At 40.9% G+C, this 13,245-nt stretch overlaps 1 protein-coding gene across 1 annotated transcript in view; it reads right to left on the bottom strand.

Annotated features, from left to right (window-relative positions):
• Positions 1-13,245, bottom strand: part of sema3b (sema domain, immunoglobulin domain (Ig), short basic domain, secreted, (semaphorin) 3B) — a 74,787-nt gene that overhangs the window by 7,677 nt on the left and 53,865 nt on the right. The window contains exons 5-9 of the mRNA XM_071475208.1: positions 3,162-3,281; positions 2,463-2,556; positions 2,050-2,169; positions 1,787-1,929; positions 1,488-1,602 (exon numbers count right to left, since the gene is read on the bottom strand). Coding sequence (XP_071331309.1) covers positions 1,488-1,602; positions 1,787-1,929; positions 2,050-2,169; positions 2,463-2,556; positions 3,162-3,281 — 592 coding nt within the window. The remainder of the gene's footprint in view (positions 1-1,487; positions 1,603-1,786; positions 1,930-2,049; positions 2,170-2,462; positions 2,557-3,161; positions 3,282-13,245) is intronic.

The following is a 13,245-nucleotide window of genomic DNA, read 5'->3' on the forward strand; positions in this document are numbered from 1 at the left end:
CAGGGATGTTGTTTCCAAAGATCTGGCCTCAGGTATGGTCAGAAAAGTCCTGGTAAAGATAAGAGACTCATTGTCCATATGAGGGAGTGTGATGGACAGATGTAGCCTAAGGTAGAGTTAGAATCTGGACAAATTTTTGCACTTAGTTCACCTTTCACTGTGTCACAAGATAAGCACAAAGACAGATCATATTACAGCCCACAGATACAGCCAGAGATCAATCAAAAACATCTTGAGAGCCAAAACTGCTGCAGCTGCTGTGCAAACCACATGAGTGCAGGTTTGTTAGAAGTTACATCACCATGTGATGATTGCTTTAATCAAAAATTGTGCATTCTTGGAGATAATGCAGGGTTAGGTTAGCACTGAAGCTGCTTGATTGGGCATGCTAACATCTGTAGCTTAGGTTCAAGCAAACACACACAGTTGGATCCATCCCTTACACATTTGCTCTTGTGTTTGCAGTTTTATAAAGGTTAAAAAAGACTATCCTCTAACTCTTGAGGTGCCTCTGGAGAAATCTGAAGCTCCACATACCTGCCATGTCAAGTTGAGTTTGGACAATCAGTGTTTTTGAGGAGGGTTTAGCAAAGAGTCAGTTGTTGCGGAAGATCACATATGATTAACACTTCTGCTTCTCAAGAGAATTAAAGACTTGCTGCCATTTTTTTCTGTGTTAAATCATATTTCAAAAAAATGTTTATAGCAGCTGAAGCAGCTCTTAGTTATGAATATTTATGATCACAATATGCAAGTGAACTGGCACCAGACATTTGTGGAACAAGTTCTGTGAGTAAAATTGCGTTTTCTTTATCATGAACTATTTCCTCTGCCCACAATCCACGCTTCAGACATTTAGCCTCACTTCTGGATCATGTCCAATGGAAACACATTATTGCTCTTTGTCATATGAAGACTCACCAGAGACAAGCCTGCAACTTACTTTGAACCCACAGCAAAAACACTGGCTCTGGATCAAGCCAGAATCTATTACCAATTAATCTCTCACTCATGCTTTCTCCAAGTCTGCAGGAATGTGGGGCTGAATAGTAATCTGCAATTGAGGTCAAAAATCCTGCTTAATTTATTATGCTGTCCTTGACTTCCTCTCCCTTTGCACCCACAGAATGTGCTTCTGGAGAAAAATCCAATGGACAGCCCAAATTTCAACCTTCTGTTTTGCTTTTCCTAACTTCTGAAGAGTCTGATCACTTTTTTCATACTGCAGAATACTTTGGATTGAATAAGACAGAAACTCAAACACCTACTGTAGACCACTTTTCCACTTTGTTATTTCAGTTGATACGAAAGTTCATACCATTACCACTGTAATCTGAGGCTACAGCGAGGTCAAAAGTGGGCTGCATTCAGGATCAAAAGTTGTTACAGATGTTACATCATACTTTTAGCTTTACATAATTTCAGTCAGTAAATCTGTTGATACAGACAAGTGTTTGTCCTACTCACTGCCTGCACAGTGAACTTACGCAGCTCGTCAAAGTATGTGTCGCTGCCATCGGCTCCTGGCACCGAGCAGATCAGACGGGTCTTGAGGAATGTCGTCCACTTGTTCACCAGACTCCGCTGACCACCCATGTCATTCTGATTCAAGACAAACAATCAGGAGTCCAACAGGATATTAAATTCACACTTGTCATAGTGTGAAAGAGACAATAAAAGCTTTAGCAGCAGTCGCGAAATTCAATTTTCAACAGCAGATGTCTGGCAAACGTTGGTGTGTTTTTTCACACAAAGTTCATTTAAAATATCATCAACAGTCTCTCACCCTGCAGAGTTGTCCAATGCGGGAGTAGGTGGACTTTCCAAGTCCCTGGGCCTCAACAGCCGTCTCACGGAAGAAGAAAAATATCTTGTCATCATCAGGGTTTTCACTCTCTGGGACCCAGAAGGAACCAACAAACTTTGGTTCTGGTGAACGAAAATGAAGAGGATTAATGTCATTTATTGTGATACTGGTATTCTCTTCAAAAGTATCAGATTTCAGAGGGTCACACACACACACACACACACAAACACACACACACACACCATTGAGCCAGCGTGAGTCGTGCTGTTCGGTGCGGATGGAGGGGCGTTTCCCCAGGCTTCTGAAGATGGTGAAGTCTCGTCCCATTAAGTCCGTGGCCACGCCTGCATACAGCTCATCACCTAGGAGACAGAATTCATCAATAACTCATTGATTGGTCATGAATGCTTTAATGATGACTGGCTGTAATAAGCTTATTGAACTAAATAGTCAGAGATTGAAATAAAATGATGGCATGGAAATGTAAATTAAATAGATTTGTGATCATGCACGTCTGAGGCAGCATCAGCACCATTTTTTTTTTTTTTGAGCTAAACTGAATTAGTTACAATACAACTTTCTTACACAAGCCAAATTTGAAAAACCTCTAGTTAATGGATAATTAGCTCATACCGATGTGCATGGGTTTGCTTACCGACAAGCACAGAGGCGGCATTGTGGCGAGGATCATACGGACTCTTCCCTTTCCCGTCCTCCGCATTAGACAGGTCAATCCTGAACACATGGTCCTGATGGGGAGAGGGGACAGAGAGACCTGGATTTAAGTTGTGATCAAATATACAATACGCTTTGTTTTCTTTCGCTAGAACCATACAGTCGGGTTTAGGTTGAGATGTCAGGTGTGTAATTTTAGTAGCATGAGGGAGTTAAGGGAGTGTCAAGGTGTTTAACAGAAATATTGCATTAACCGTTAAGGAATAACAAGTACTTTTATACACACTTCCCAATATTCAGAGGCTCAGAAGATAATTGGACAATTGACTGATAAGCAGTTTTATGGCCAGTTGTGTCCTGTTCCCTCGTTATTCCAGTACTGATTAGGAAGATAAAAGGTCTGGAGTTCATTACAAGTGTTGAATTGAATACAGCACCTGAATCTCACCATCATGAAGGCTTCAATGTTCAGTTTCTGCTGCTTCAGCTCGGTGTTCCTAATAACTTCCAGCTGAGTTTATCATATCTGTGTATCAAAACTAATGGTGCTTGAGATTTTAAAGCGACTCTACCTTCCAGCCTGTACAATTATTATTTTTTTTTTTAGACAGGATCTTATGATGCACTTAAAGCAGTTTAAGAAAAAAATTTAAAAAATGGAGTGTGTGCAGTTCCTCACCTCTATCCTGTGTCCCACCTCTACGAAGGCGCAGGTTGGGTGGAAGGCCCCGGTTCCACAGGCGTACAGGTGGGTGCGGTTAAAGTGGTGCACGATCTTCACGTAGTTCACACAGTCAGACTGAAAGACAGACACACACACACACACACACAGATACACAGTGCCAGTTAACCAGTGAACTGCAATTTGAAACTCAGTCTTTCATTTGGATTTTTCTTTTGTCCCTACATCCATGAATCAACTGCAGCTTCAGAGCATTAAACACACTGCAGGGATATTCTTGTAAGGAAACACTCTTTTTATTATTTTATTTTTTTGCCTTACTAAAACAATATATGTACAATTCACTTGTATAGTATATTGTCACAGTAAAACCCTGATATTAGCAGAAAAATACCATCGTCGGTTAGAAAGTGTGAAAACGATTGACATGATAACACTGGAGAGAGAAAAAAAAGAAAAACAAAACTGTACATTCCTCACATAGCTGCTCTCCCTCTGTCTGCCTGTGACAACACTGTCGAGCCCCCCAGTTCCTCCTCCAACACACTGCTGTGACAGCCTTTGAGTCCTGGCCGTGCACACTATGCCTGCAGTGTGTGTGTGTGTGTGTGTGTGTGTGTGTGTGTGTGTGTGTCTACTAAAGGTAAAATGGCATGGTTCGTGCAGGCTGATGACACAGCACTTAAAAAGTAAACATACACTTCCAACATTTGGGTTTTATTTTGAATATGTCCATCAGTGGATAATCTATTGCATGATAATATGCAGACGATCTTTTCTCTAATGTTTTGCAGGACAACCACATGTCACAGATTGTTGGTTGGTTAAGTCTCTCTTGTCTTCTTCTCTCATCTGTTCCCCGTTTTATTTTGATACTCACCGCTCTTCTCGTTCCATGTCCCTGCACTTCCTGCCCTCCTGTGTGATTACCTGACCCCACCCTAATGTGTTGCACCTGTGTCTCATTGTCTCCAGAGTATTTAGTCTCAGTGTTTCTATCCTTCTGTTCCAGTTTGTCTTGTTCACTTATTGTCGGCGGTCCAGCCTGTTTCTGTCTCCTGACCACACCTTTAGCTGCTCATTCAGTACTGTTGCGTTGTTTGACTGTCTTCCCATCTAGTGAATCTGTTTCCTAAGACTTTATTTTGAAAGACTTTATTTTAACCTGTCTCGAGTGTTGCATTTGGGTCCGATCTGTGTTCAGCCATTACACCACAGGTTTGTTATTCTTTTCTGTCTCTATTAAACAGCCACTGAAACTTGTGAGGACCCTACAAGTATAATTCACTCCTAGTTTCAGACCCCATGAATGTAGTAAACAAAAGCAGTGTCACAGGTGGTTTTGCATATTAAAGTATACATGTACTGTCTTTCTTGCTGAGAATTGGTTCTCACATCAGTAAATAATGATGCAGGTGGTTAACTTAGCTTAGCATAAAGGCTGGGAGCAGGTGGGAAACAGCTAGCCAGCCTCTGTCCAAAGGTAACAGACTGTCTACAGTATCAGAACTTTTTAAAGTTCACTAATTAACACACATCTTTATTGTTTAAATCTGTATAACAAACTGAGCTGTGAAAATGTAGTTGTAGCTTTGGATGGAGGTTATACCAGACTCATCATCATCATCATCATCATCATCATGATGCAGGAGATCCACTGGTATTCAGCACATAAAAGACTAAAGGCACGCAACAAAAAAAGACGCAAGAGTAAACTTTTTTTGGGTGTGGGTTAGAAAAAGGTTCACACCTTTTTAGTGTCTTGGGTCAAATTTGACCTGTGTTTGAATTCATTAACAAGAAGAGAAGAAAAACACTAATTATCATCCAGTAAAATGTTTTATCTGTTGAAGTTACTTGTTATACATCCATAATAATACACTTAAACATACTTTGATATTTCATGTACCTTAGGCCTCATTTAAGACCACTTTCTGTACCATTTTTATCTTTACCCCTTCACATCTGTCCTTTTCCTCCTGTTGTTGTAATCCAGATAGCAGGTTATTGACCCACAGACACATGTGTCCATCTTGGGGTCTGGTTACAGCGTGCTGCTCTCAGGAGACTTACTGTAGACTGGATGGTGCACACTCCTTTTCTAGCCAGAGACACAATCTTAACAGCAGGTTTAGAGGAGACTGGCCCATTGTCCAAGACAGGATCAGACACCATGATTATCACTGATTATTTCTGTTGTCATTACAAATCAAAGCCCAGTCTACTCAGTGAGCTCTTGCTGTAAACGCACACTGGCTCTTACATCTAATGTAACGATCGCCCCCTTTCTCTCCCGTCCACTTCTCCCCAGACACACACAGTAACATCTGTCTGTTGATCAAGTTACAAACCCCCTATTTAATATTCACGTCTTTATTTAGACTTAAAAAAAAAAAAAAAAAAAAAAAAACCTTGTACAGCATGTTGCTGGGTTTTGATTTAATTTCTTCTAACTTTATCGAAGATGTAACAGATTTGGTTTAACGTTGCTCTAATCATTTGTTTGTATTTTATATGAACATATATTACATTTACATAATAAATATATAATTTTATTTTTGTATTTCATAAAAAAAGACTGAGGACTATGGATTGTTCTTATTGGTAATGGTTACTTTATTTTTATATATATATATATATATATATATATATATATATATATATATATATATAATTTTTTTTTTTTTTTTTTTTTTCTGCTCCTCCATGTGTCTGTTACCTACACACTAACTCTTTTCTTTAATCAAACATCTTTCTTCATCTGTCTGTTCTGTCTTTCAGCCTCAGCCGAGGGTGACAGACAGAAAGACCAGGTTGTGAAAGCGGCAGCACAGGCGGAATTGTGGCTCATTAGGACACACACACACACACACAGAGAGAGACATAGAACAAAGGCCGTCCTTTCAGTCTTTGAAACACACCAGGGAGTTAGAGTTGGAATTGTGTGTGTGTGTGTGTGTGTGTGTGTGTGTGTGTGTGTGTGTGTGTGACTACATACGTGTGTGCACATGTGAAGGTGTTCGACCAATCAATGGGCTGATTAAGCCATTGACAAACACAGGAGACCTCTGTGTCCTGAGTAAGAAGGGGGCACACACACTCCAACTTTGCCTTCACACTCAGGCTGACACACACATTTACACTGCTCTGCTGACTTCCTCTGACACACACACACACACACACACACACACACACACACACACACACTCACACACACCTCAGCTGGACTCTTTCAAACACCAACATGTTCCTCTCATGAAACCTACTCGTGCCAATTTTCAATCAGTCTTTTTCTCAGGATTCCCAGTGTGTGTCTGAAACCAAATGTCCTCCTCCCCAATTTAACTCCTCTTATATTTTGTGTGTGTGTGTGTGTGTGTGTGTGTGTGTGTCAGAGGGCAGAGGAAGGTGAGGGAGTCAGCAGAGCAGTGGTTTAACAAAGTCAATTCTTTGATGTGACAAAGGAGAGAGACAAGAAAAGGGAAGAAGAGAAAAGACGCTTGAAAGACCTTGAAAAGATCAGAAAGGAAAGAGGAGAGCGAGGGAGGTGAATTATAACAGCAATCACATTTCCTTAGTGTGTGTGTGTGTGTGTGTGTGTGTGTGTGTGTGTGTTGGGCGGGGGGTTTTAAAGGGTTCACTGATCAACCTTTGACCCACTGCTGACTCATTAGTAGAAACAGTGAGTAAAATGCAGGCTGTGACCTCGCGGCGGCCTCAGGTTTGGGTCTTGCCTTCATGTCTTGTAAAGCTGCATTGTTCTGCTCTGGATGTCTTTTTTCTCTTTTTATTCTTTCCTTCTTAGAGATGATTAACTCGATCTTTCTATTTATCATGTCTGTCTGTCTGTCTCACATAAGCATTTTTATGTGAAATATTACGTTGGGTTTCAGGATCCCTCGAAGCAAAATGTTCCATCAGTGTGTGTGTGTGTGTGTGTGTGGGGGGGGGTTTCTTTGACCCTTTAAGAGTGGATGATGAACACGTGTAGTGTGTGTGATTATATCGTTTTTCAGACGTGAGCAATGAAATGCATGTGATTCACTGAAATACATGTCAGAAGCTAGAAATCCTTAAAGGGAAATGTATTTCATTTGTTTTTAAAGTTGTGGTTCAGACAATGATGATCGACCTGAGTGAAGCAGTTATCTGGATGAAGACAACAAGAACAATGCCTTTTAAAGATTGAGACACTGACTTCAACCTGCTGAGCTGCTAACCAGCAGGTCAAGGCTCGAGGAGGAGGAGGGGGAGGAGGGGTGAGCCAGCATCGCAGCTAGCTAGAGGTTAAGATTCACCTGATACAACACAATCACCAAAATCTTTATTTCTCCGCTTCTGAAGCAGGAATCCATTTGAGACCTAAAACTTTTGGTTTTTATTGTAAATTACTTCCTCCACCCTAATGTTCATCAACATTTTAAAAACATTAAAAAAAAAAATGAACTGAGGATGTTGACAAATGTGCTTGTTTTTCCGAGGCAAACTCAGTGATTTCCATAAAAGTCAGAGGTTTAAGCTCTCAAATGGTTTTTATTTCATGTTTCTTTCTGCTCCAGAGGCTGAGTAATAAAAGGTTTTAGTGAATGTCTAGTTTTTCTGAAAACTCTCAGGTTTTAGGAGGCTGTAACAGTGCTGAGGTTTTTTTGGAGGACACCCAGTCACGGTTAAAATTAGTTAGTGCATGTAATTTATTATTAGATTTGACCATAGTCATTTTTCTCTTCCCCCTCTGGCACTCATATTTTTTTTTTTTTTTTTTCAACCCATTTTAACACACGGTTTCATTTTTCTTTTTTTTTTTTAATTGCATATTGTAAAAGTTTGAGTTCTTTATCTTTCCTTTTCTGTTTTGACTGTGTCTGAGAGCAAAGAGTCCAAAGTCATTCAGGAATCTTTAATAAAGTTAATAGCTGAGAGACTGAACACACACAGAACCGTGGGGCAGAGTAGACGACCATTAGATACACAACACAGAGCCAGTGTAAGAGCCCAGGAATGCCTTTGGTCGCTTCTGGATCAAACAACAATGTAACAGTGTTGACATTTGTCAGACATGTTTCTCCTGGACCAGACTGATTTCTGGATTCTGACCTTTTACAAACTGTACAGATACATTAATATCACTGTGGGACTCATTGAGGCAGAGGGCGACTTCCTTTTTTAAACTAATGGGATGGAAATGCTCAGTTGTGGTGGTTATCGTTTGTGTCTGTGAATTCCCACACACTGACAATCTACACTAACCTACACCATATTTGGAAAGTCACATGATTTTACTCTATGGTTTTTCAGGAGCCTCCTGCTTCACATTCATATATGTGGAGGCCACTGAGTCACTTCACTCACAGTTAAAGCTGCAGTTTGTAAGTTTAGTTCAAATATGCTCCACATCATATCTTAATGTCCCCTTACCCTTCCAACCAATCAGAGGAGGGTAAAGTCAGAATGCACTTCTGGTGAACTCCTCTCACACTAAGAGTTCAAGCTAGTATTAGCTGCTGGAAGACTGTCAGATGAGCAAGCCCACGATTCCTACGTTAGCTGAGACAGTGAACACAACAAGGGTGCAGGTGAAGGACTGGGAGGGGCGTAAAGGAGCAGGTAGAGGGAGGGGTGGGTGGAGTGGAGCGGTTAGCTTTCAAATTGCAGGCTAATGCTAGCTTGATGTCCAGAAATTTCATATTGCAGCTTTAACTGTGAAATCATTGTTCAGGGACACTTCAAGTCTAAAATCCTCAATGACACAAAGGTTTAGTCGCTGCCCTCCAAGTTGACCAGTATGAGTATTTTCAGCTCTGGTGACCCAACTACAGGTGTGTTCCGTCAGTCCTACACTTTGGTCTGTTGGCTATTTCAGCAACTATTGGATGGGTTGTTGTGAAATTTTGCACTGACACTCATGTTCCGAATTTTGGGGGTTTTGAAGGAAATGTTTCAAAGTGTTGGATGGATGGAAATTCTGTAAAAATGTTCACATCTTACTTACATGCTGTACTTGGTGTTGAGTGCTAATTAGCGATGGTTAGCATGGTAAATATGATACCTAAACATCAGCAGTTAGCATTCTCATCGTGAGCATGTTAGCATGCTGATATAAGCTTGTTTTTGGTGCCGGTGCGACCCGAGAGCCGAGAGGTCAGGTCAATTTCCACGTGGCTGCAGGTGCTCTGAGCAGGTGAGTCACCAGTGCCCTTCTCTTGGCCCCATTTCACTCCTCAGTGTCCCAGCGAATAATAAAGGCAACAAATGGCCAAAAAAAAAAACTGGCATCACTTATCAGATGATACTTTTACTTATCACAGTAAAGAGAAACCAACACTGACTGTTAGTGGGAGACGGGACATGAATTCTAGGCTCCAGTGTCAAATGATTTGTACATTCATCCACCTCAGCCTTAAGGTGGAAACACTTAATGCTTTGCAGCTGAGCTTAAACACACAGGTCTTTTTCAGCTGTTTGAACAAAGAAAGTGACTTTGAAGACGATTCTTGGCAGGTAAAGACAATGTAAACACGGGTTATTTTTAAGCCATCTAAACCAATGACCAATGCTGGTGTTTATTGTGGTGAGGACACTGTCAGACTTTCAGCATTCAGTCACTCCGCCTTAACTCTAACCGCCTTCCCCAGTCACAGTTTCCCAGTCAGTCACCAGATTTTAACTGGTGATCTACTGGTTTTGAGACACATTGTCACACTCAGCTTCTACTCTTATGTATCATATGTAATTTACAGTTTCATAACTCATTGTGCAGAGACTAGTTTATGATAACCCCCCCCACCCTCCTCCTGATGAATGTTAATGGGTCTTGGAAGACAGAGAAAGTGACAAAGTGGGTGCTAACTTGACGGCGTAAACACACAGTCCATCACTTCAGTCGGTTTAAACCCGGCTGCAGCTCCACAGTGACGCCTCGGTCGGTGCTGAGTCAGCCCGAGCGTCTGAGCGAAGTGTCAACTGTTTACTGCCACTGTCCCGCTGTTTATGTGCACGTGTCTGTGTTTGTGCGAGTGTGTCTGCGTGCATGTTCGGTGGCTTTCCTGCAGCCTCTGGGTATGTGTGTGAGTAATGAAGTGTTTATTGCTTGTCTTTATGTGGGCGACTGTATCACATTCTTTGTGTGTATTTGTTGAGCTACCATCACACTGTGTGTAGTGTACTGGAGAGCTCAGTTTTGCAGTTAATTTGAATTTATGTAAAAATAAAAAAATAAAAAAATAAAAAATTCAGCAATACACACAATTCATCAGGCTTCTGCTACAACTAAGAATGATCAATCTTGACAGATGTTTCTTTCACTCTGCTTGAGTTGTGTAAATGATTTAATGCTACTTTAATCGTTCTTGCCATAAAACCATTTTCTTACTGAATTCTTTGGTGAAGTCTGGTGTTATGTTTTGTTTTTGTTAAATCCAAGCTTTTAAAAATTCTCGACCACATAAAATGTTTGCATGGTAGAGACAGTATAGTCAAAGTTAGAGAAAGATTGTGGTAAATTATGGTTGTGGTTTGCTTAAGTTTATCAGTTAGCCTCGTTACAGACCTTTGAATCAACCACAGCATCTGCTTTATTCAGTGATGTGAACAGAACGATATGAACAAAATGACAATTCAGTCTGAATATCAACCTCAGTGGGAATCACTTCTGCAGTGATGATGATCCCTCACTGGCCTGTGACGACTAGAGACAATGCAAAGAGTATTAATGTGATGTAAACTGAGTGCAGTGACAGCACAAAGTTACACAGCTCTTTGTGACCATTGCTTTTTTACACAAATACTGAACAGACGAAAGTAAAGACAGAGGGAAAGAGAACAGTGTTCCACTTTATATTTTTAGATTTAAAAAAAAAAAAAAAAAAAAAAAAAAAAAGTTTTTTGATGGACAAGAACGATGAACCGCATAGGGATGATGAAGGACGGAGGTTTTGTACAAAACATGAGAAACTTCTGGTTCCCAGAGCAACAAATAATGTGAGACACAGAGAAAGCATGGGAAGAGGGGAGGACTGAGGGAAAGTACGGAGAGTGGGAGAGGAGAGATCCAGTGGGGGAGAGAGATGTTGGCCTGTTCCTACAGAGAAACACACTTCTCTGTAATTAGGGTCAACGGTCTGAGGTCGGCTCAGTTCTCAGTGTGTGGGTGACTTCACTCAGATAGGCCCACTGACAGTCTTAGAGAATAAGAGAGCAGCCAGTGTTTCACAAAGGAGAAAGATAACAAAGGCCAGAGAGGCAGGAATAACAAGTGACCAGGGGAAAACTCCTTTCAATGCATCATTTGTCCTCAGAGTTTCTCTCAATGTTTCTCTTATTTTCTTATCTTTTTCTCTCTCCCACTTCACCTCCCCTTCTTCCTTGGGAGCAATTTTACTAATTCCCTCCACCACTCCCCATCTCCACTGTTACTCTTGCTTTCAATCACACACACACACACACACACACACACACACACACACACACACACACACTCAGACAGACTCCTGGTCAGGTGAAACTGGAGCCTGGAGTTTTGTATGAATGGGGCTCGTTGTCTGTCTGCTACAGCTGTGTAATCACACTGATGAAGGGTTTGTTTTATATACACACACACACACACACACACACACACACACACACACACACACACACACACACACACACACTGGACACTTAAACATACATGAAGAAATTGACACAAATACATGAACATAAATACAGTGTGTGTGTGTGTGTGTGTGTGTATATATGTATGTATATATATATATATATATATATATATATACACAAATCTGCACAGGCTGATGGGACGTTACTGTTTCTCTCACACACACACACACACACACACACACACACACACACACACACACACACACACACACACACACACACACACACACACACACACACACACACACACGTAGAGTTAACTAATTGTGTGTGATGTCATCCTGGGTGGTCTATTGGCTCTCGGTGGCCTCTACATATTGGTCAGTGAAGCCGAGCCTGCTCTGCTCTGACTCCATCCACATTTAAAACATCACATTTAGAAACATAATCATCACATGCAGCATTTGGCCGACGTATTCTTGGAAAGTAAATGTTTCTATTCGTTAGATCAAAATAGAAAATCTTGGGTGTTTTTGGCAGCTTATTCAAAAGACCAAGAGAAGAGGCAGGGTTGCATGTGTTGGCACGGTGACGCTGTCCTGGGTCGGTCACAAGTTCAACATGTAAGGCGCCTCCACCAGCATCAGCTGTGTGTACTGTCTGCCAGCTCCCTCTCTGATCACTCCTTCACAAGAAACTGACTTTTTGTTAGATTCTATAATTTGCATATTTAAACTTCTCATTTTGCAACACATATTGTATGATTTCTTTTATGTTGCTTGTCTGTAACTCGTTGACTTTACTGCTTTTCATGGCTGTAAGATTTAACCTCAGCAATGCCCACTGTGTTGTATAAAGGTTAAACATACATGCTTACATGCAGTGGGTCAGTAATCAAATTTACTCCCTATCTGACCTTATTTTGGAGCCACAGCTTCATTACTGTCCTTTAAGTGTGTTAGTAATACAAGCTGCTCCTAGACTTACCTGTCACACAGATCATGGACCTCTAGAATCTACTTAGTGCTAATTTCAGTTTAGGCATTCAAGGAAACACCACAGTCTTTCCTTATATCCAAATAACCAAATTATCATGACCAAATTACTAAGTGTCTCATTTACATTTAATCTAAGAAATTAGCTGATGCATAAACACACACTAAATGCACTGATTGTAAAGTGTTGTGAAAAAAAAAAAAAAAAAACACGATTGTCTTTGGCTTAGCATCAAACTGAGCAGATCTCAGTCAGACTGGATTTCAAACAAACAGATGCAGAGGAAGTGGTCTCACCACAGGGCAGGTCCAAAAGTAGGAGTGCTGCACCTATTATTACATGTTATCTGTTTAAACGAGGTGGTTCTGTCTTATGATGACTCCCATGACTCCAGTGGATTAAAAGGTACCATTGTGTTGGGCTGGGTAGGAGTGGACAGTTTACTTCCTCCACGAGGAGCTCCTCAGTCCTCTGATTTAACCCTTTGCACAAT

Source organism: Trachinotus anak, unplaced genomic scaffold (assembly GCF_046630095.1).
Source record: "Trachinotus anak isolate AG129_WGS33_773 ecotype Australia unplaced genomic scaffold, CSIRO_AGI_Tana_v1 ptg000004l, whole genome shotgun sequence".
Lineage (NCBI taxonomy): Eukaryota > Metazoa > Chordata > Actinopteri > Carangiformes > Carangidae > Trachinotus > Trachinotus anak.